The sequence below is a fragment of the Silurus aristotelis genome, assembly GCF_946808225.1.
Source record: "Silurus aristotelis genome assembly, chromosome: 7".
Lineage (NCBI taxonomy): Eukaryota > Metazoa > Chordata > Actinopteri > Siluriformes > Siluridae > Silurus > Silurus aristotelis.
Window position 1 is genome coordinate 28,191,606 of NC_139580.1, and position 23,961 is coordinate 28,215,566.

General features: G+C 41.3%; 2 protein-coding genes across 7 annotated transcripts; one reads left to right on the top strand and one right to left on the bottom strand.

Moving 5' to 3' along the window:
• The first annotated feature begins 915 nt into the window (after positions 1-915).
• fgfr1op2 (FGFR1 oncogene partner 2) lies at positions 916-4,981 on the top strand. The gene is made up of 6 exons (XM_083547423.1): positions 916-1,059; positions 1,236-1,372; positions 2,045-2,162; positions 2,268-2,410; positions 2,764-2,877; positions 4,433-4,981. Exons 2-6 carry the CDS (start codon positions 1,238-1,240, stop codon positions 4,577-4,579), a joined length of 657 nt encoding a protein of 218 aa, XP_083403549.1. The 5' UTR covers positions 916-1,059; positions 1,236-1,237; the 3' UTR covers positions 4,580-4,981.
• A 285-nt stretch (positions 4,982-5,266) lies between these two features.
• On the bottom strand, positions 5,267-22,061 carry tm7sf3 (transmembrane 7 superfamily member 3). Of its 6 annotated transcripts, none has more exons than XR_014534551.1 (13): positions 21,765-22,061; positions 15,476-15,630; positions 14,670-14,820; positions 14,283-14,403; positions 12,931-13,102; positions 12,544-12,721; positions 10,833-10,919; positions 10,047-10,142; positions 8,503-8,655; positions 8,322-8,419; positions 7,677-7,839; positions 5,602-7,019; positions 5,267-5,477 (listed from the first exon to the last, which is right to left on the bottom strand). XR_014534551.1 is itself a non-coding variant. In XM_083547422.1 (12 exons), exons 1-12 carry the CDS (start codon positions 21,838-21,840, stop codon positions 6,766-6,768), a joined length of 1,698 nt encoding a protein of 565 aa, XP_083403548.1. In that variant the 5' UTR covers positions 21,841-22,049; the 3' UTR covers positions 5,267-6,765. The 6 variants fall into 6 exon arrangements, 2 of the variants coding, with proteins under 2 accessions (XP_083403548.1, XP_083403547.1); XR_014534552.1 differs by having other exon boundaries at positions 5,267-5,620; positions 5,976-7,019; positions 21,765-22,049; XR_014534553.1 differs by having other exon boundaries at positions 5,267-5,842; positions 5,976-7,019; positions 21,765-22,049.
• Between the last annotated feature and the right edge of the window lie 1,900 nt (positions 22,062-23,961).

Genomic DNA, 23,961 nt, shown 5'->3' on the forward strand with positions numbered 1-23,961 from the left:
TTCCACCGTCCAACGACATCCCCAGTTGAGGTCAACAGCTCCCCACCTCTACTGTAAACAGCATTGGTGGGGCACTGCTTTCCCCTCCTGAGGCGCCGGACGGTTTGCCAGAATCTCTTCGAGGCCAGCCGATAGTCCTTCTCCATGGCCTCACCGAACTCCTCCCAGGCCCGAGTTTTTGCCTCGATAACCACCCGGGCTGCAGTTCGTTCGGCCTGCCGGTACCCGTCAGCTGCCTCAGGAGTCCCACAAGCCAACCAGGCCAGGTAGGACTCCTTCTTCAGCTTGACGGCATCCCTTACTTCCGGTTTCCACCACCGGGTTAGGGGATTGCCGCCTCGACAGGCACCGGAGACCTTACTGCCACAGCTCCGAGCGGCCGCTTCGACAATGGAGGTGGAGAACATGGTCCACTCGGACTCAATATCTCCGGCCTCCCTCGGGATCTGGTCAAAGCTCCGCCGGAGGTGGGAGTTGAAGATCTCTCTGACAGGAGGCTCGGCCAAACGTTCCCAGCAGACCCTCACAGTACGCTTGGGTCTGCCGAGTCTGTCCAGCTTCCTCCCCCGCCATCGGATCCAACTCACCACCAGGTGGTGATCAGTTGACAGCTCCGCCCCTCTCTTTACCCGAGTGTCCAAGACATACGGCCGCAGGTCAGATGAAACGACCACAAAGTCGATCATCAACCTACGGCCTAGGGTGTCCTGGTGCCACGTGAACGGCACATGTTTACTTTTAAATTACTTTGTATGCGGTAATTAATTAGTGTCTCCTTTAGAGCTAAAAAAGAAAATAAAAAATACAGACACATACACTTGTTAAATAATTCACCTGTTAAATCATTTTGAGGAGGAGGAAAGAAACAGACTCTTCATTATGACTAACATGTACAGAAACTTGTCCTGCTCGGTGTCTCCATCATGTGGAACTCGACAGTACTGCGTATATAGTCTTCCTACGTTACCCATAATGCTTGCGCATCAGCGTCACACATCCCGGAACAGGAAGTGTAAACTTCTTCGCACTAACACTATTTGGGTGAATTTTGTTTTCGAGGTGAGTGTTTACTCATTTTTATACGGCGTTGATTCAAATTGCACGCTAGAGGTTTTTAGAAGCTACAAGCTAAACAATCTACATTTATACGATCTGCTTTTTAAAATATAAACACAAGCCTGGCAGAGGTTTAATAATAATAATAATAATAATAATGACGTAATGTAATTGGTTAGAGATGAGTTGCCTGCTGGAGAAGGTGCTGACAGATGCCAGGTCTCTGGTGGAGCGGCTTCGGGATCACGACAATGCTGCTGAGATCCTGATCGAGCAGACCACCGTGCTAAACAAACGCGTGGAGGCCATGAAGCAGGTGAACACACACCTCAACCTTACCTACCCACCTTCTATAGCACCCCCATATAGCACTGTTCATTCATCTGCAGTCCTGAATATGTATCATGTACTCTTTATATTTATAATGTATTTCACATTTATGGCCAAGGGTACTTATAATGTACCCTTGGCCATAGATGTGAAGTCCAGATCCTGGAACTGGGCATCCAGGAATTGATATACTGTACCTGGAACTAGGCATCTATGCATGATCAGAGCTCAGTAGACATTTGACCATCACGTCACTCGTATGTGGTTCTTCACCGAACAGTTTCCAGTTTGCAAGGGTTGCGAAATTCCAGGCATTTTCAAGACCGTAAACGTTCCATGGGAATGAACAGGAACATTAGAAGAATAAAGTATTATGAGTATTCACGTAGCTACAGAAACATTAAACATAAATGTTATGTTAAACTTCCTTGTGCTGTGTGGAAACTATTGCGCAACAACATTACACTAGCAATTAAATCGAAAATGTCATATAAATCTGTTTGCGTGCGTTGTAGGTCTTCAAACAAAATGTTTGTTTTTATATGATGGTTTATATAAATTTGTGCTAAGTTTCTAACTTTCAAAGAATTCACCAGACGATGTTGTCATGGAAATTGACCTCGCTCTGCTCGTTTTAACCTCGCTGTGTGTTCTTCAGTATCAGGAAGAGATCGAGGCACTCAACCAGGTGGCGAGGCATCGTCCACGATCTACCCTGGTATTGGGCATTCAGCAGGAGAACCGTCAAATACGTGAGTTGCAGCAGGAGAACAAAGGTGCGTATGATGTGACGTGATGTCTGTGGAGCACAAGTATGATGAAACTATCATTTCGCATTAAATCCTCCATGTTAAACCGTATCCTTCTCACCATGTTCTCAGAGCTACGGATATCTTTGGAAGAGCATCAGTCAGCAATGGAGCTGATCATGAGCAAGTACCGGGAGCAGGTGTTCCGCCTCCTCATGGCCAGCAAGAAGGACGACCCGACTATCGTCTCTCAGCTCAAAGAGCAGCACACTAGCGTGAGAATTGCTTTCGGTTCCCCATAGAGGTTTCGCTCAAAAGAATGTACACCCCTGGCTATCACGCCACCCACATGTGCTTTTTTTTCCAAACCCTACTGAACACTAAAGCTCTTTTACAACCACTTAATCTACATCATGCCCCAGAATCTAATGGAAAGCCTTCCCACTAAAATGAAGCTGTCGTGTTCAACAAGCACATGAGGGTGTGATGGGGCCCCAAGGTGCCCACATACTTTTGGCCGTGTAGTGTATAAGTGTATATATAAAGGATATTCTGTGTGTCAGCAGTGTTTCAACATGGTGTGTGTGTGTGTGTGTGTGTGTGTGTGTGTGTGTGTGTGTGTGTGTAGGAGATGCAGGCGCACATAGACAAAATCAACGAGATGGCCACAGTGATGAAGAAGGCCATTGAGGTAGACGAAGGGCGTGCGTGTGAAGACGAGGAACGCATCAAGCAGCTGGAGGTTGCACTTCTCATTCATAAATATGTATCTCACACACACACACACACTAGTGAGGGGTTGTTCATTTTGAACGAGTCTTTAATGTGATTCAGACAAACGAGATGTCTCAGAGCATTTTGTTCATTTCGAACGAGTCTTTAATGTGATTCAGAAGAACGAGTCGTCTCAGACCGATCTGTTCATTATGAACGAGTCTTTAATCAGCTTCCTACTGAACACTGAAACTGAACTGAAGTTCAGATTAGTAAGGTGTTTCTTAGTGACGAGTCATTCATGAACGATTCGTTTGTTTTGAACTAATCTTAAATGTGACTCTGAAGGACGATTCGTCTCAAAGAGCGATTCGTTTATTTTATACTGAATGCGGAGCATCATCTCCATAGGTTATGTACAGGAAACACTGTGCAGTTATATATACACATTTATAAATGATCAGAACTATAGTTAAAGTAGGTGTATGTAGACGTGTGGGGGATCTGCTTAGAAAGAAGAGAACCAAGTCACTCAAATGAACTGATTTTCCTATCAATAACACACACACACACACACACACACACACACACACACACACACACACACACACACACGTATCCCGTAGTTGTGTAAATGTACTAATCTCCTGCTTAAACTTGACTCCTCCTTTTAAAGTTCAGAACACAGTTAATATGAGAAGTAAAATTGTGACTTATTAGAACTGGATTGATGCAGATCTTCCTACACATCAGACCTTTATAACCATGCTGCGAGTGAAGAATCTGCAGGCTCAAACACCTAGACAGAGATCCGAGAAGAATCTCAGGACATCTCTCAACACACAACCTTGAGGTGGATGAGCTACAAGCACGTCAGGTTCCACTCCAGAAATCCAAGTCCGGTTCAGATCCCTGTTCTTGGCTGACAGTTGTGGAACCTGATGTGGTCTTCTGACGATGGAGCTCATCCATCTCAGGGTTTGATGTTTTGTGCATGCTGAGATACACACGGTGAGAGAACCTAACACACTCATCAGAACTGTAGGGTTACACTAGTGTCTTTTATTTTAACGCTCTTTGTTTTTATTTCAAATATAAAGAAGTCCCACCCACAATGCGGTGTGCAGCCAAATGTATTGGGACACCCGACTTTTCCACCCATAGGTGCTTCTTCCTTCCCAAACTGTTGCATGAAAACTTAACCCTCCACTTGAACCAGGAGACCCAAACTTTTTCCACCATGACAATTCGCCCTGTGCACAAAGCCAGATGTGGAAGATCTCCTGCTATTGCTCGCCAACCCTATTTATTTTATTTAAATTTTTTTTTTACCAAAACACACGTAGCTGAAGGAATCTCCACAAAAATCTAGTGGAACATCAGACCAGAAGAGTGGAGCTTATTATAACAGCAAATAGGGAGTAAATACTGAAATTATAGTCCACAAACTTGTCCATATAAGGAATTTTAAACTGATGCGATTGTACATGCCCACAGGTCGATTTCTTCTCCATAGCTCCAAACATGGTTTATTCCTTTCATATCGTGAAAACCCAAACATCTGCTCATTTCTCTGTGTGCAGTTGGAGAACCGAGGCCTGCGAGAGCTGCTGGGGATTAGTCGAGAGGCGTTCCTGGTGCTGAGGAGGGAAGAGCGAGAAGAGGCGTCCGACAGCACCTCTCTGTCTCCCCTCGTGACCAGCAGTGACCTGAGCTTGAGGAAGAGCTAGAGTGGATTTCTGCTTCACCTGAACAAAAGACTAACCTCATACAGATTTCAAACACACACCCACACCCACATTGAAGAGGAGAACATTGTCTGAATCTCCTGCGTATCTCAGTTCTGTACAGTTTGTTTCATAGCCTCGTGGACGTCAGGCTTCGTTGCTTCACCCGGACCTGCTGTACAGTGCGAGTGTGTGTGTGTAAAAACACCAGGGTTGGAGCATCATAAAGTGAATGTACATATGAATGTCTAATTCTGGTCCACACACTGTAAATAAATCCACGGCTGCATGTCGCGTACCATGATGTAAAATTCATTTTAAAGTCCTGCTTGCTTTTAGCGCTGCCTCGAAACGTGCGACAGACGTGTTTGTAGAAATAAATAATAAAAATGACATTTACACACACACACGTGTGAACTTTCTTTTATTACATAACAGACTTTGTGGGTTTAGTATTTGGAGTGATTAGATTTAATCCAAAAGCAATCAGGAAGAGAAAGAAAGATGAATAACTAACAGGTTTAAATAGTGTGTTCTGTACAAGTAAGGGCCTTAATTCAAGAGCCCTAAAGTGGCAGCTTGGTGATATTGGGACATGATCTTCCAATCAGTAACCCAATAACCACTAATCTGCCGCCTCCCTCTATCACAGGAAGTAACCAATCAAAAACCATCACAAATCACACAGAATTATTACTGAAAACAACTTTATTATCTGTTTAGCTATTACAAAATAAATCGAACATTTTGCAGAAAATACATAAATAACAGCCGTATTGTGCAAGCGGACTTAAAATATTATTCGAGATATTATTACAACTTTAGGCGAAGGACAACCTCACTCAAACGCCGTCAATACACAAGCCCTGAGACAAGAAAACTCCTCTCGCACCCAGACACTCTTGTGCCTGGGTGCCGAGTGTCTGGTACATGGCACCAGACACTCTGCACCCAGACGCCGGGGACTCTGCTACCGGACCCTCTGCACCCAGCCGCCAGACACAATGCGCCCGGACACACTGCACCCAGACGCCGGGCACTCTGCTACCGGACCCTCTTCACCCAGACGCCAGACACAATGCGCCCAGACACACTGCACCCAGACGCCGGGCACTCTGCTACCGGACCCTCTTCACCCAGACAACAGACACAATGCGCCCAGACACACTGCACCCAGACGCCGGGCACTCTGCTACCGGACCCTCTTCACCCAGACGCCAGACACAATGCGCCCAGACACACTGCACCCAGACGCCGGGCACTCTGCTACCGGACCCTCTTCACCCAGACAACAGACACAATGCGCCCAGACACACTGCACCCGGACGCCGGGCACTCTGCACCCAGATGACGGACACTCTGCACCATTATCATTCAGCAGTGTTCATAAATCCCAAACCCATCAAATAAAACCCCCATACTCTTCATTTGCCCCAAACACATCATGTTAAGAGTAAAATCCTACATCTTTCTTTTGCTCAGTCTTTCAAATGGCAGCGTTTTGCTCCTGGAGGTCAAGTAAAAACAGAAAAGAAGAATGCAACAGTGCACGTGGCTTACACACAAAAACCCTTTAGATCATTAGATTACCCCAAGACAATGCTGTGATGGACGTGAATCAAAATCCACAGAAAAAGGAAAGCTTGAAGGTTTACGTTCACCTCCATGGAGTTGCTCCAGGCTTTTCGTAATTCATCGACTTCATAAAGAAACGATCCCTCGTTCGTTCATTTTCTCACTCAGGGGTTTGTGCTTTTTCGACTCTCGGATGAGTAAAAAAAAAAGTAATGCTTTAAAAAGGTTTAATAAATGTTGCATTTTTTTCTTCACAAGTTTAAAAACCGCTCGTCACATTACGGGGAAATTGTAATTAATCAGGAAAAAAAAAAGAAAGAAAAGATTTATAAAATGGATTTCAGTTTTTTTTGGCCCTTTAAAACAGTAAGGTTCGACTCCAAGGGGGGCGGAGCGACGATGTCACTGATCACTTTGCTCAGACTTTGTTGAAAAGGTCAGGCTCACGTGTGACCCTGTTACTGTGTGTAATTATTCCTTTATCACATTATGTGATCAATATCTTCTACATTCAAGAGCCAGGACCCGAGTCCAGACCCTGATGTGCGTCACTGTAAAAGTGGGCCCTGAGGCTGACAGTATCCTCGTCACACGCCGCTCAGAGCTCCACACATCTAGAGGAGCAGAGGTGTACGTTCTCCTGCAGGTTCTGGGTGGCGAGTGAGCTGACGGATACGTGCGAGCAGGCGGGCGGGGAGCGACGGCGTGTGATGGCTCGGGTCCAAAACGTTCGTCTTACGCCGCTCGCGCTCCTGACACCACAGGACGTACGGGCTTGGGGGAAAGAACGGCCGCGAGCGCTCTCTGTACAGCTGCAGGACCACGCCCGATACTGCCAGGATCGCCCACACACTGATCAGGATGAAGTCTAAAACCAAAAAGAAATTTTATATTATATATATATATATATATATATATATATATATATATATATATATATATATATATATTACACAAAACACACACACAAAAGAGGTGTAATGGTACACGTATTTATACTGGTACACTTATTCATACTGGTACAGGGCCTCCGGGTCACATAAGTATTAAGCGGAGGACTAAGTTTCTTTAGTCTCCACCTCACACTGAAAAACATTGCAGGAAGTGGCAGCGAGTTTTCCAACACAGATTTTGTTTTGCGCATGCGCGAAATCGCTGCCACTTCCTGCAGCGCTTTTTAGGAAATCCGGACAAATCCACATATCGAAGGAGTGAATAAATGAAGGATGAAAGTATAGTAGGAAAGTAGAACAGTTAAGTAGATCATATCTTTAGAAAATTCAATATTAAATGTAAAACACACACACACACACCCACATCTGTATTACTGAAATGGGATCTAACAAATGTAAACTATTTAATAAACATTTTGTTTATTAATATCATTTAATTTGTGGCAATTTAATCGATTACTCAATTTGATCAATATAATAAAAAAAGTGTATATTAATTTATATATAGGGAGGGTGTAAATACTTTAGAACAAAGTTTGTTTTTAGTTACAGGTGTCAGGAAATCATCTCACCGATGTTCTGCAGAGGGACGGATATGAACGCTCTGCTGAAGTCGTCGTTGAGGAAGCGTTTGAGGACGTCCAGCGTGATGTAGGACAGGCTGGTGTAGGTGTAGGAGTTCACAGCCAGCACCACCATGTACGCTCCCACCACTCCACATGTTAATATATTCCCCTAAACACACACACACACACACACACACACACACACACACACACACAACACAATCAGCTGATTCCAAATACTGTATTATTATGGCTTTTTTTAAGAAAAAAAAAATTCACATCAAGTAAAAATATCTTATAAAAGTCAAACGAACACTGTATGAACAAACATCTATGAAAACCTAACCATAAAATTGTACATTTTTGTGCATATAAGTTGCGATAAATCTATGACGGTCACATGACAAAAGAACGAACCACTCAGGTTAGAAGGGTTAAGAGATAATATACTCAATTTTGTTTTCTGTACGTATCCTACGGAGATTTTGCGATGCTTTGCTTTGAAAAATGAAGGAATCATTCTATGAGACGACTCGTTCTTGTGAGTCACATTACAGACGAATCGTTTAAAACGACTCATAACTAATAAAAACTACTACATTACTAATCTAAACCTAGTCTTTCAGTGATCAGTAGGAAGCTGATCGTTACCTCTCTGGGCCACCTGATGAAGAACAGAGGCACGACCAGCGTGATGCAGCTGAACGTCACCCAGAACCCCACGTCGTTATGAAACACAGAGACGTCACCTACAGGAGGAAAAACAGAGGAACAAGCTTATATATAAAGCTCGTAAATCAACTGTAGGTTCTGTCGTTGCTCTTCTTCTTACCGAGCGGTGTAAAAAAGACGAGGGATGAAATGAGAAAGCCGAGAACGAGGCCGGCGACGATGACGCAGGCCATCACCGAGCCGAACCTCCACCAACTCATCACCAAGGCCACACCCCATACAACGCCCATCAGAGCTGTCAGAGCCAATCGGACTGCAAAGAAAGAACGTCATGAAGGGTACACCAAATACTATCAAGGGTACAACAAACTTCATCAGGGGATCACCTCTGATCTGAAGTCCAACATTTAACCTGCCAGATGTAAATATCAGGAGGTAAATGCATCGATTTGTCTAGATCATCACGTGTTCATCTTTCTCTCTCTTGTGTCACCATATAGCAAAAAACTGAAACTACGTCCTGGAAGTCCTCTTTTCGAAGCGTGTCAAGCATCTTCTGCGATTCGCATCGGATAACCGCAACGGTGTCAAAACGGTGACATTTGAGCTGGATCTACATTTTCAGGAAAAGGGCGATCACGTGGATTGTTCTCCGACGATCATCATGCACAAGATGCTGAATGATTTTCAAAATTTTCTGAGGTTGTAGCAAACGTGCCACTCAAAACATCTCGAATGATTGTTGCCGTATGTCAAACATATGTCATGTCTCTGTGGCAGATTTGCCTGGTTTCAAACTGAATTTTACATTGGCCCTTTGTTCTAGCTTGCTGTCCAAGATGAAATCGCAGATGTGGTAACGCACGTGATCAGAATATCACCAGTTACACCATTAGTCTTATACGTTTTTGATGCCACCTCTTAAGAAAAAAGGAAAGCAGCAGGACCTGACACATCACCAACCTTCATTGACCTGCACTCATGCCTGTGAAATGAGTGACTCATCTGACTCATGACTCAACCGACTCATGAATCGACTGACTCCAGAACGGAAACAGAACAGTAAACAATAAATACAGGACCTGAAATGTTTCAGTTTTCATTTCATTGGAAAGTTACAATAATATTTGAAGAAGCAATCCTTCCTCTTGGACGGAGATAGAATTTTAAAGTACTTGAGTGTTTTGTTTTTCCTCACTCACTCACTCACTCACTCACTCACACACTCACTCACACACTCACTCACACACTCACTCACACACTCTCACACTCACACACTCACACACTCACACACTCACACACTCACACACACACACACACACACACTCACACACACACTCACTCACACACACACTCACTCACACACACACTCACTCACACACACACTCACTCACACACACACACACACACACACACACACACACACACACACACACACGTGATTGAAGCCATGCCCATTCCACACAAAAAATAAATCACTGCTCATAGCACAACTTTCCCCACAGTCACACAGCACATGATTAGCTGCTTACACAACCACATAGTTGTTCAAACATGTTTGTAATATTAGAATCTACAAAGATCAAGTGAGGAATTGATTTAAAGTCATAAATATAGGGACAGCAGGAACTTCATTCGGATATGTACACCGAAACCTTTCCAGAAAGCGATGTGAAATCTCAAAGCCGTACTTCATGAACTTACGGTCATAATCCAGCGTGGTGGTTCCTGTTGTGGTGGTTCTCGTGATCAGCACAAAGAAGAAGAAAGCGCCAAATCCAAAGCCCAGACAGAAGAGCTCTTAGAGAGAAAAAAGAGACGGGGTGGAACAATAATTCAAGCACATTAAGATTTAAGTCTTCTAGGTCAAGTGTTCGAGTTTTCCCATGCAATAAAAAATGTGTTTCCTGAACATGTGCATAAAGGAGGTTCCACATGATTACAGAGGTCATGGTGTACAACAAACCCACAAACCAGCTAGTTTTATTTTTGGCTTAAGACGGAGAGTTCTTGGTTGTAACATTTCATACTTTCAGAAATAAATCATGAAAAAAAATCTTCATTTAAAAACTGCATGTTGTGTTCACTGGTGTTATCTTTTACTAATATTTAAATTAGTTTGATGATCTGAAACATTAAAGTGTGACAAACATGCAAAGAAATAAGACATCAGGAAAATCAGGGGGCAAATACTTTTTCACACCACTGTATATCCTAGCTTGTTAAGAAGTTGGGGTCAGAGCACAGGGTATAATCATCCCTGGAGTAGAGAGGGTGAAGGGCCTCACTTAAAGGCCTAACATTGGAAGATTAGTGGTACCATCAACCTTCTAAAAACACAAACCCAGAGCCTTAACCAATGAGCTTCCACACCCTTGATATATGCATTTGTGTTTTTATACGTGTCTATTGATACTTATCCACAAAAGATATTGAGACCAAAAAAAGTTTCTCAAAAGGCACAGTAACTGATTTAAGGTCTGCACTTACCACATTTGAAAAACCGATGCCCTAAGAAACATACAAGGAGTCCTGCAAGACCCGCGATTGTGAAAAAAACTTTGGTTGAAGGTCTCCCTGGAGGAAAAACAAAAAGAAAATGCATTACAATGAAGCTGGTGTATTGGAAATTCCGCATATATTTTAGTCAGTAAGAAGTTTCCAGTCTGCCGGTCGACACCCAACGAAGGAGAAACTTACGATCTACAAATTTATATCGGCAACAATGAAGACTGATTTTGTGTGATGTGGAAAAATATATGAATTTCTCCTCAATTTACCAACATTGAAGCAAACATGCAAAAAAAAAAAAAAGAAAAGTAGTAAAATGTAAATAAAAAGAGAATGCAATGATTTGCAAATCTCATAAACCCAGATTTTTTTCACAATAAAACAGAAAACAGTCTCAGTTTAAACTGAGAATATGTACCATTTTAAGGAAGAAATAAGGTCATTTTGAATGTACCATCACGTGTTTTGTCCATATATACACGTGGATAAAGGAGGGGACCAGTTGCTGAAGTTTTAGGAGAGGAATGTTGTCCCATATTTGTCTGATGAAGAATTCTAGCTGCTCAGTAGTTCTGGGTGTTCTTTGTTGTGTTTTTTGTTGTTTTATGATTTTATTTATTCATTATGCACCAAATATTTTCAAAAGGTGAATGGTCTAGACAGCAGACAGGCCAGTTCAGTACCCGGACTCTTACAATACGAAGTCATGCCAGATGGTCCCTCTCCTCTTTTGTCCAAAGGTTTCCAAAAAGAAAAAATCTTTGACCACAGAACAGTTTTCCTCTTTGCCTCAGTACATTTTAAATAAGCATCCCAGAGAGGATGGAAGCGTTTCTGGATCATGTTCACGCATGCCTTCTTCACATAATAGAGACTTAACCTTCATTTTATGTATGACATGGCAAACTGTGTTCACAGACAATGATTTCTGGAGATGTTTCTGAGCCCATGCACTGATCTTCCTCACAGAATCGTGTTTTAAATTGGGTGCTGCCTGAGGAACCAAAGATCACGGCCATCCAACACCGAGTTCTGCCCATCTTTAATTCTTAGAGACTCTGCCCATCTAAGAGACACGTATTTATACCCAATCATCTTACTGACCTGCCGTCAATTAACCTCATTAGTTGTTTCTCCAACTGTTTAATTAGTTTGGTTGCTGATGCTGAGGAACATTTTTGAGATGTGTTGCAGCCATCAAATTCAATTATTTTCCTTAAAATGGTGCATTATGTTTTCTATGTTTTATTCTGAATCAAATATGGGTTTATGGGATTTGCAAATCAGTGCGTTCTGTCATTATATACATTTTACACAGCGTCCCAACTTTTTTTTTGGAATTGAAAGGCGTATCACAGTTAAAGTGCGTATTTGATGAACTCCTACTGAAAAGTCTATAATGAGTTTAAATGTTGTTAATGAATTATTTGTTCATAGTTTTTTCAGATTCAGTTAATGACAACAATCAGGATGGAGTTCCTTTAAGTTCATTAAACAGTTTGTCCCTGAAACCAGACAGAGAGAGATTTTATATATGAAATATACACAGGTGATTTATCTGTGCTAATCTCACATCATCATATATATAAATCAGGCTCTTCTGCTTCATAGATTCATTTCCCCTACTGAAGCAGTAAATCGGCATAAGAAACATCACAGAGTAAAGAAATAATAGCTGATGAATAATGACCTAACGTGGTGCAGCCGTCTACAGCGGCGGTGAAGCTGCAGGCGTACGTGTGCACGGGGACGTAGGAGGATGAACTGTTGAAGACAGGGTCTCTCACAATAATATAGTAGATCACGCCCTGTCCCGGGATGGAGTTAAAGGACAGTAGAGTTTTGTCCTGGGAGGACAACGTCATGAGCTAGGAGACAGGGAGAAGAGAGTTTGGAAACAGCTACATTTTATCATCACACTTTTTTTTTTTATACATGTATGTATGTATGTATGTATGTATGTATGTGTGTGTGTGTGTATATATATAATCACTACAGTGGAAACTAAAAAGATCTCCACTTTCACAGTGTTTCTGACATGCGCACATGACAACGTATGTTTCTCTCCTCTGCTGACCTTTCTACCGTTTTCCATCATGTTCATCCCTCTGGCAACAGTCTCCATGCCGTTGATCATCATCCGCTCCGAAAGATCGCTCTCGGGAAGGAAGAACTGATACACATCGTACTCTAAACGCCAGCGGCTGCTCAGGTCCGTTTCCACGTCGCATGCCGGGGGAGAGGTTCCTCTGAGAACGGCAAGCGCCAATAACATCAGGTAGAGAAGAAAAACCAGGACGAACAGGAAGAAATGTGAGCAAAACAGATGGCATTTTATATTTGTATACATACAACCCATATAACACGTTACCGCAACTTAATTTTAATGGCACTAAGTTTATTAACGCGTGATTGATGCATTTCTGTTTGACCATTTTCATAAAATATTTTTAATAAATATAAAAGGGGCAACACACAATTATTCACGACACCCTTTTTCTTTACTTTAATGTGAAAACAAAAAAGCTAATTCTAATAATTTTTATTCAATAAACATTCATTTTACTGAGTCGGCAAGTCTGATATCAGTCACCAAAAACCGCCATGATGCACAAATCCAGCGATTAAAACCGTCCGTGTGGAAACAAAGCAATAGTTCTGTCTTAAAGTAAATGCTGAAATAAGTAGAACAGTTAAGATCATATCTTTAGAAAATTTCATATTAAATGTATAACACACACACACACACACACACACACCCCTGTATTACTGAAATAGGGTCTAATAATTGTACACTATTTAAATATTTGTATTTATTTATTTATTTATTTAATAAAATTGTGTGCTTATTTAATTGATTACTCAATTTAATCAATATAATAAAAAGTGTCTCAATAATTAGATTTTTTCTATATTTATAAAATATTATTTTATATATTATTTGACCAAGCAGGCGTTTTATTAAAATTGTTTTAATAATGTAAACCGTTCAGATGTTGATGATCACAAATATTGATAATTATAAATTGTGTAAATAAAAAATTTACAAGTAATTTTGTTTGGGATATTTTACAGGCCCGGTCTAGTTATGTTTTTTTTTTTTTTTTTTTAAGCTGAATTGGTATGTGCATCATGAGGTTTTTGTGGAACAGTCTGCGCTTTATTCGCGAATTCCTGAAACACTTTCGGGTTAACGCTGCACTCCAAAATCTAGTGAACACCAGAAGAGTGGAGGTTTTTAGAAAAGAAAATAGAGAATAAATGTGGAATGGAATGTTCAAAAAGAAGCACATAGAAATCTTACAGTCAGGTGTCCACAAACCTTTGGCAATATATTGTAACAGTAATTGGTTTAAATAAGATTGTTTACAAAATGTACAACGAGATCTTGTAAGCTTTTAGGAGAAACGTACGAACAAGCAATAATACCTCGCGTATCCGATGTTCGCCGGAGCAAAGCGAATGGTGGTCTCGTAAAGGTTGTAGAGCAAGTAGATGTTTGGATCGATCTCCAGTGGGAACTCCTGATTGCAGGCCCCAGGGACCGGATCTGCACAAGACAACACCTCAGATCTAAAACTAATCAGCATTTACACTTTAATATGCTGAAAAACTGCTATTCACAGTGGTGTGCATAAGTATTCAACCCCCCCCAATGCAATCAGATGTAGCGATAAATACATCTATGAAGGTTGTGTTTGCAGAAGTATTCACACCCCCAAGGCTGTGAAACCGGCGCTTACATAATGTTACACAATGCCGTTTGATGTTAACACACTGCTCTGTGCATGCCCTAACAGAAAGGAGGTGAGATACCAGTGAGTGAGTAGGGCAGGATGACGCCTATTCCAGCGACGGATTCATTGTTAGGAGCCAACAGGAAGCACGAGAGGGACAACTGAGATGGCAACAGAGGAAACAGCAGCCCAGAATCGGAGGTGGTGACTGAAGTTCCGTATGCTGGAACCTGAACAAAATACACACACACACACACACACACACACACACACACACACACACACACACACACACACACACACACACACACACACACACACACGGGAGGTCAATCGATTAAAATATTTAATCGCAACTCAATCGCTTTTTTTCCCGTTCTAAATGTACCTAAAAAAATACATTTTACGTTTTTAATCCTCTAATCAACATTAGCATGGACAAACACGACACATTATGCAAATGTATGTTCATTATTAGTCAAATCGAACTCAACATTGAGCATGAAATCTTGACATGTTTCAAAGGTCACAGATGTTTTTCAAAGAAATCGTTCATGTCTATTAGACACATAGGAAGAAAAAGAGAAAAAAGAAAATAGAAATACCAGGTTCCCAATTACTTAAGAGACAGACAAGGCTGTTTACATTTTCAGATGACAGGGCAGCTCGTTAAAAATACTCTTGTGAACGTTTAAAAGCAATTATGTCGTTTTAAATTATGTAAATCGACATCGAACAGAATTTTGCTGTTTCCACACGGACGGTTTTAAATGTGGGCGTCATAGCAAATGTTGTTTCCGGTTGTGTTCCAGTGATCAGCTAACTACGAAATCATTGTGTTTACATGGACATAATGGTGCTAGTGTGTAAAACAGAGCCTCTTACTCTTGTGTATGAGCTGGTGGCATTGAGGTGCTGAGTGTGAAACTGCAGTATGACGAAGGCCACTTCAGCTGGGATCCGGGACAGGTTCACTTCCACGCTTCCATTCACTGGGATACTCACATTCTGGAACGTTCCCAGGGTAAACACCACTAGATCTAGGAAATGCACATTATGTACCTCTCAGTATATTCGGCATCATGATATACAAGTTTCAAAAACATTTATGAACCCCTTTATACAAAGTCTCCCCAAACACTGTAGGTATTCCACGTCAAGCTTCGATGCTTTTCTGCTCAGCACGGATGTAAAGAGTGATTATTTACCTTATTAGAGACTTAATGGCAGCTCGGAAAACATGCATCAACGGCCAAGAGCCATCACTCTGTAATGTTTTTTGTTTTTGGCACCAGTGTGTAAACTCTTATTAAAATAAATAAAAAGTTTCATGTGAAAACGCCAGGAGATCAGATCTTTAAAAAAAAAAAAAAAGGCAAACTATACCATCTGGTACAAACAATCAGGTTAAAGATCGCACTTGCTCTTCATTCTGAAGTTTGATCATTAACTGAAGAGCTTGACCTGTTATCTACATGAATTTCTGCACTCTAATGCTGCCTCATGACTGGATGATTAGATTAAACCATATCATATGGGATGTGCCAAACTTTTTAATAGCATCATCTACACTGGCATGGGATTCGAGATGATTATCGGTAGAATGAGTCGGGAATTTCCTTATCGAACTCGTCATTCAGGCAGAGGTGAAAAGAGTATTAAAGTTCTGTTACTTGAATGAAATTTTATTTAAGTACAGGTGAAGTTAACAGTCTAAAAATATATTCAAGTAAAAATAAAAATTCACAAATGTACTACTTTTTTAACAGAGGGGGGTGGGGGGGTGGGGGTTTCTAGTGTAGTTAAAAAAGGGCAAGAGGATAAAAATCTTGAACGAGTTGATTTCAATTAAAGGAACACCTTTACAAATTAACAGGGTTACATGCCACCATATTTAACATCTGAAATAATGATTTTAAATGACAAATCTCTCATGTATGTCAGAATCGGAACGCGAATAAATCGATTTTAATAGTCAAATAAAAAACTTACACCAAACCACGTTCAATGCAGAGCGTTTTATTGATTATTATTGTTCTAAAACAAGTGCAATGTTAATCATTTATAAATATAATTAAACTGTAAACCTTCAATCGTACAACAACAGAAGGATTGATCATGTGCAGTTGTTCGTTTCTCGGTGAAAAACGTCGCTTCCTGGAAACGCTCTCCAAAGTGGATACATTTGGAAACGCTGTTTCCGCGACAACAACAATGATGCGTTTTTTGTTATCGGCGCAATGTTTCAAAGAGCCAGAATAATACATCAACAAAGTACTATGATTATTATGGCTATAAACGTTTCTATTATCATTTATCAAGAATATGTTTAAATCAACTCAGTTTATTTAGTCAAAAGACTCGAATGGGACTCTCAGCACAACGATCTAATAATAGAATGAGATTAATGAGTCAAACATTGATTTCTATTCAAATTATCATGAGCACAAAACCTTATTTTCAACTACAAAAACAAAAAACAAAACGCAAATGATCGCGCAAATGAGGTCACGTGTGTCAGGAGTTTCTTCAACATTGATTCCTCTCTAAATGTTGTGCTTGCAGTTGAACTGATGCTGAACTGTATTTTGGTGATAAGTAGATACACCAAGCGCCAATCAAAACAAGTTAAAAACAGTTTGAACCTGATTGATGGTTTGCGGCGTGATTGACCAGTTACGTTTTTATCCGCTCGTAAATAAAAAATAAATGACTGAGTATGATATTTGACTTTATAATGTAGTGAAGTTGAAGTAAAAGTCTCCTTAAGTAGAAACACTGCATTGAAGTACAGCTACGTGAAAAAAGCTACTTCACAAATTGCGATAACTTCCTTACCATCCATCACTGGTTTTCCTCAACATTGTGGAAAACGAATGACGATGAAAGCGTGCAACTCGAACGTACTCGTCCGACATCGGGAAGTGTAGTTTTTTACAACTCGAATGAATTTCGCTTTTTGCAATCGGCCTTTGTTTGAAGTTGACACGCAATTACAAAACAAAATGTTCTTGCAAGCTAAAAGGAAGTTCAACTCAGTCCAAGAATGTGCTGGATTACAGAAATCTGTCCACCCAGACGATTCTTGACCTAAATCACCAAGACAATTACATTAGACCTGAATTTTTTTCTCTTACACTCACAGCTGTCCATTGACTAAACATGAGCACTCCTGTATTCCTCCGTTTTTCTCTCCTAAACAATGAAAGTGTTTATACAGAAATAAATACACAACCTGCTAAAGCTCTTTCTGTTAAGCGTCTCCTTGAATGCTTACTAAGGAGTAGGAAAGATTAAGTTCATACACTATACGGGCAAAACGTCCCATTCATTCATCTATATATATATATATATATATATTTACTTTATCTAAAAATTATTAATTTTATTTGTTCATTGAATATTAATAGTTCTTCTACTTTATGACTGTCATTTAATTTGCTAATTGAAGATAAATTCTTTTAAAGATCTCTTTACTACTTTTGTCTTTTTGTTTGATCTTTGTTCGATCCTGGCATGTTGGAGAGGCCGTCGAGTTGATGGTTAATGCAGTGTTGAGGTGTTCAACCTGATTTGTATTTTGTGAAGTAAAACCTCACGTGTCTTAGTGTTGAGGATTAGTGCATGTTTGGGTCCACATGAGTCAAATGCTCAAGTACTGCTCAAATCAGATACTCAAATCACTTTACTGAAGCCATATTGAAATTGGTAACAAAGTTTTACAGTAAGGAAGCTATACTTTTACTCAAGGAGGATTTTCAGGTCCTCTTAACACCTCTGATAAGGACATAACCAAAGATTTACAAGGATATAGAAAAGTCACCACGGTCATTTAACCATCACATCACCAGGAAGTGTTGATTTCCTGCTTTTGTTTTCTTCTTGATCATGAGCACCATTTCACATCCTGCATAAGCGTTTAAGAATAAATGAGGACAGCACAAGGGCCAGATTTCAAACCAGGCTCTTGGAGAATCGTAGTGTTTGTTGCTGTATAGCAGTATCTCAAAATGTATTGCAACCAGGGAAAAAACATCAGCACGTTCATCAGTTGAAACCTCTCAATGGAGTATATTCTACGCAAAGCTAGCTGATGCTACTTTATGACCTGGGCAAAGAGTGCACCGTTTACCCTCAAACCACAATAATGATCGAGTTCACCATGAGGCCAAAGTGTTCTTTGGTGGACAGTCAGATATAGACGAGCGTCCAAATATGGTTCAAGTCCAAGGTTTGAAGTTCTTAAAAAAAAAAGAATACTATGGCAAGTTTAAAACCGCTGATCCAGACTTCTGTTCCAGTGGCTGGAGTTGAAGACGGAGGTTCAGATGCAGGATCATTATCAGCACAGGTCACTTTGGACATAAACCCGCCCCTTTAATGACGAACAGGGAAGGTAACTGATCATTGATTTGGAAGAGTGGAAGACTTTAGCCTATAAATTTGCAGCAGGAGCTCCTGGATCACTGATTTTTGGATGAGTCATGTCCGCTCCTAAACAGGGTTGTTATGGTTTAACAATGACTCATGATAATCCTGTAAGGTGCTGACATTTTCAATATTCCTGAAGTTCTGCTGTCACTCCTAGCATACTTGTAGCTTTATCATATGCCGTGTCTCACACAACAGAAGCTGCTTCCTCAATTTGGTCAATGACCACATAGCTGTTCTTCATATTGAGCTTCCTGTGGCTTGTCTCCTTGGCACAGTTCACTAAACCACTCTGTACATTGTGAAAGTACATTGTTGGGAGGGGAAAAAAAAACAATTAGAGCCCTGACTCTGTGTGTTAACTGCAATTTCTGCAGACTAAACTGAGAACCGTGCATGATATAGCAAGAGAGATCAACCGTACCTCAATCTCAAGTCCTTGTTTATTTAAAAAACAAAACAGGAACTTGAAACTAGCAGCTCGTAAGCGAGCAGCGACTGCGCGGTCGCTGATGTGCCATGTAACGAAACTTGTAAACGACCGGACCCTACTGTGGGCTACACACTGCACTATTTATAACTATTAACTCAACTATAGACTTATCGCATGCCCAGTTAATTCACAACGGTAGTATTTTGTGAGAGCTGCTGAAGATGGATGTGTTGAATATGCAAGAATTCTTACAAAGTCCTATCCATCAACCTCAAGCCAAATTATTCGGTTCTTCATAGGAAGGTAATTAACCATGTATTCTACATACAACTCCAATAAATACAACCTTTAGTGCAGACGAAAAAAAGAAAAAAAAAAAAGAGCTGGGACCCAGTACCAGTACCAATTTGAGACATACACACACACACACACACACACACACACACACACACACACACACACACACACACACACACACACACACACACACACACACATTCAGTCAGACCAAAATATTTTCAAACCAAAAATAGTCTGTGGTGCACCACAGGGTGAAGACCCCTTCTTCTAGGGAAACTTTAGGGAAGATGTCCTCTCATATTGTGCTATTTCAGTATAGAAATTAGGGCTCACTTGCCTCAGTATTCCAATGTTCCAGACACTAATCTGTTCATTGTAATGGTCCACTGGCTAGCAGTGTGCAACCACTCAAGTACAAACGGTGTGGTTAGAGGTTAGTAGCCGCAGTGGTCCCAAGGTTACCTGTAGCTCTGACTGTATTCACACATGACGTGTGAAGATTTCACTCGGGTTCCAATCCTGAACAGACACCTGGAGCTACAGTGTGAACAGAATCATTAAAACCTGAAGAATCACAGTTGTTTGAAAAATGTGCAGAGGAGGGACATGGGGTATATCGGTAGGAGGATGCTGAGGATGGAGCCACCAGGAAGGAGGAAAAGAGGAAGACCAAGGTTTATGGATCTGGTGAGGGAATGTATAGATGTACAGGACAGGGGGGTGTGGAGACAGATGATCCGCTGTGGTGACCCATGATGGGAGAAGCCGGAAGAAGAAGAAGAAGTGTTCTAGTTAAAACTACACCAACGCTTTCTCTCTCACATTACTCCTCATGTTTCTCCACTTTCCTGCAAGAGATGTAATCAGCAGTACATCTTTATGCTGGATGGTTTTGTCGATGAGCACCTTCATACCTACAATAACGGGTTTAACTTTGAATTGTTTTTCCCTTAAACTTGAACCCAAACCTTTTCCATCATTACAATGTCTCTGTGCCACTCCATTAAGCTCTGCTTTCCATAGGTTGGAGGATGTTGAAGAAATCCTGCTCTAGAGCTCCTCACCTTCTCACCGAGATCAGTGCCTGACACTGTTGTATTTGAAGGAGCAACCATCTCCAAAAAACCTAGTAGAACATCTAATCTAAGAGTGGAGCTTATGTTATGAGACGTTCAAAAAAGAAACATACCAATTTATGGTCAGGTGTCTGCAGGCTAACAAAGCAGCATGGATATTTTTATGGAGGACACCTAGATAATCTAGAAATACTAGTTCTTCAGATTTCAAGAATTCGTCGAGTCGGGGATTTATCTGTTTTGTGAAAAACGAAACTAAATTAAAAAAGCAGGTTTATGATCTCACCAATATATCGAGCTACACTGCAATGTTTGTGTATGAGCCATGACATGAAAAAAGCCCAGAAGCATCACGGCTTCAGACCTTCTGGCAGGGTTTTTTTTCCATCAGAAAACATTTGACTTTCTACATCCTCCATGAAAGTAAAAGAAAGTGAGAGAGACACCTCGCTGGAGCTGGCAACAGTGTGCATGATGCTTCGCTTTTCTAGCCCCAACAATGTGTGTGAGAGAATTACAGCACTGTGTGAGGATCTGTGTTGTTCTCAATCAAGGTGTGATAGAAAAGTGAGACCAACTGAGAAGGTTCTTCAGATGTTCCACCTAGATATTAAAATGCAGGGTGTGAAAAAAGCAAAAGCAAATGTTTGCTGATTTACAAAATAAGGACAAGAGCTACTGTTTCAGTTAACAAACAAACAAACAAACAAACAAATAAACAAACAGACAGACAGACAGACAGACAGACAGACAGACAGCCAGCCAGCCAAGCCACTCATGCACGCTTTACAGACATCCTGGTGGACACTGTCCAAGCAAGTTCAGGTTCTTATTGTGTTTCCTTATTTGTGTGTCATGTCATGGATTGTTGTGTTCTCCTAAACACCTTCAAACATATTCAATAACCTGCAAAACAAACACAAAACAAACTTACTTTCATTTTGCGCGTGCACCATCCCGAGCCAAAGCACGAGCAGCAGCTCGACATGCAAAATCCAGGGCCGAGACATTTTTCCTCCAACACTTCACGTGTTCACGTGTTAAACTCCGAACAGATTCGGACCAAGTAGCAACCAAGACACCGCTACTGATTTGTTGACACTTCGGCCATCACACGCGGCTGGAGCGCGGTCTCTCACTCGCTCGCTCACACACACACACGCACGCGCGCGCACACACCGCCAACAGCACAGCGCCGCTCTCTGAACAGCGCATGCGCACAGCACCCTCGCGCTCAAACGTCACTTCATTTGCCTACCCGCCCCGAAGAATCACGTGGGGAGTAGTTACCGATCCCCGGGCAACAGGTGGCGGTGTGACTCCAAAAATCTACTCATTCGATCCGATTTATTTTGTTTTGCCGGATTTCTACCCATGAAAAAAAAAATAAAAAATGGGTATGTAGTATATTCAGTGGATATGAGGGGGCACCATTACATGTAGTGTATTTATTCTTCTTTTCACCCCTCTTTTTTAGGGAGGGGGAATGATACCATGAGCTTGAATACCACCCAGCAAATGTGCAATTGCTGAGCAGTATATACAGTGGGGCAAAACATATTTAGTCAGCCACCAATTGTGCAAGTTCTCCCACTTAAAAGGATGAGAGAGGCCTGTAATTTTCGTCATAGGTACACTTCAACTATGAGAGACAAAATGAGAAAATATGAGGAAATAAATCCAGAAAATCACATTGTCCGATTTTTTAAGAATTTATTTGCAAATTATGGTGGAAAATAACTATTTGGTCACCTACGAAAAAGCAAGATTTCTGGCTCTCACAGACCTGTAACTTATTCTTTAAGAGGCTCCTCTGTCCTTCACTTGTTACCTGTATTAATGGCACCTGTTTGAACTCGTTATCAGTATAAAAGACACCTGTCCACAACCTCAAACAGTCAGACTCCAAACTCCACTATGGCCAAGAGCAAAGAACTGTCAAAGGACACCAGAAACAAAATTGTAGACCTGCACCAGGCTGGGAAGACTGAATCTGCAGCTTGGTGTGAATAAATCAACTGTGGGAGCAATTATTAGAAAATGGAAGACATACAAGACCAATGATAATCTCCCTCGATCTGGGGCTCCACGCAAGATCTCACCCCGTGGGGTCAAAATGATCACAAGAACAGTGAGCAAAACTCCCAGAACCACACGGGGGGACCTAGTGAATGACCTGCAGAGAGCTGGGACTAAAGTAACAAAGGCTACCATCAGTAACACACTACGCCGCCAGGGACTCAAATCCTGCAGTGCTAGACGTGTCCCCCTGCTTAAGCCAGTACATGTCCGAGCCCGTCTGAAGTATGCTAGAGAGCATTTGGATAATCCAGTAGAGGACTGGGAGAATGTCATATGGTCAGATGAAATCAAAATAGAACTTATTGGTAAAAACTCAACTTGTGTTTAGAGGAGAAAGAAACGAGTTTATTAGACGGACAGCGCATGTAGGACGTTTTGGAGACAAGATGAGGGAGGTGTGATTGAGATGGTTTGGACATGTGCAGAGGAGGGACATGGGGTATATCGGTAGGAGGATGCTGAGGATGGAGCCACCAGGAAGGAGGAAAAGAGGAAGACCAAGGTTTATGGATCTGGTGAGGGAATGTATAGATGTACAAGACAGGGGGGTGTGGAGACAGATGATCCGCTGTGGTGACCCATAATGGAAGAAGCCGGAAGAAGAAGAAGAAGTGTTCTAGTTAAAACTACACCAACGCTTTCTCTCTCACATTACTCCTCATGTTTCTCCACGTTCCTGCAAGAGATGTAATCAGCAGTACATCTTTATGCTGGATGGTTTTGTCGATGAGCACCTTCATACCTACAATAACGGGTTTAACTTTGAATAGTTTTTCCTTTAAACTTTAAGTCAAGTCAAGTCAAGTCAAGTTTATTTGTATAGCGCTTTTCACAACAGACATTGTCTCAAAGCAGCTTTACAGAAAACAACAGTGAAGGTGAATGGTGTGCGTTTGTCCCTGATGAGCAGCCGTGGCGACAGTGGCAAGGAAAAACTCCCTTCGATGATATGAGGAAGAAACCTTGAGAGGAACCAGACTCAAAGGGGAACCCAACCTCATATGGGTGACATCAAGAGTTTGATCATAAATCTTCAACAATACAGAACA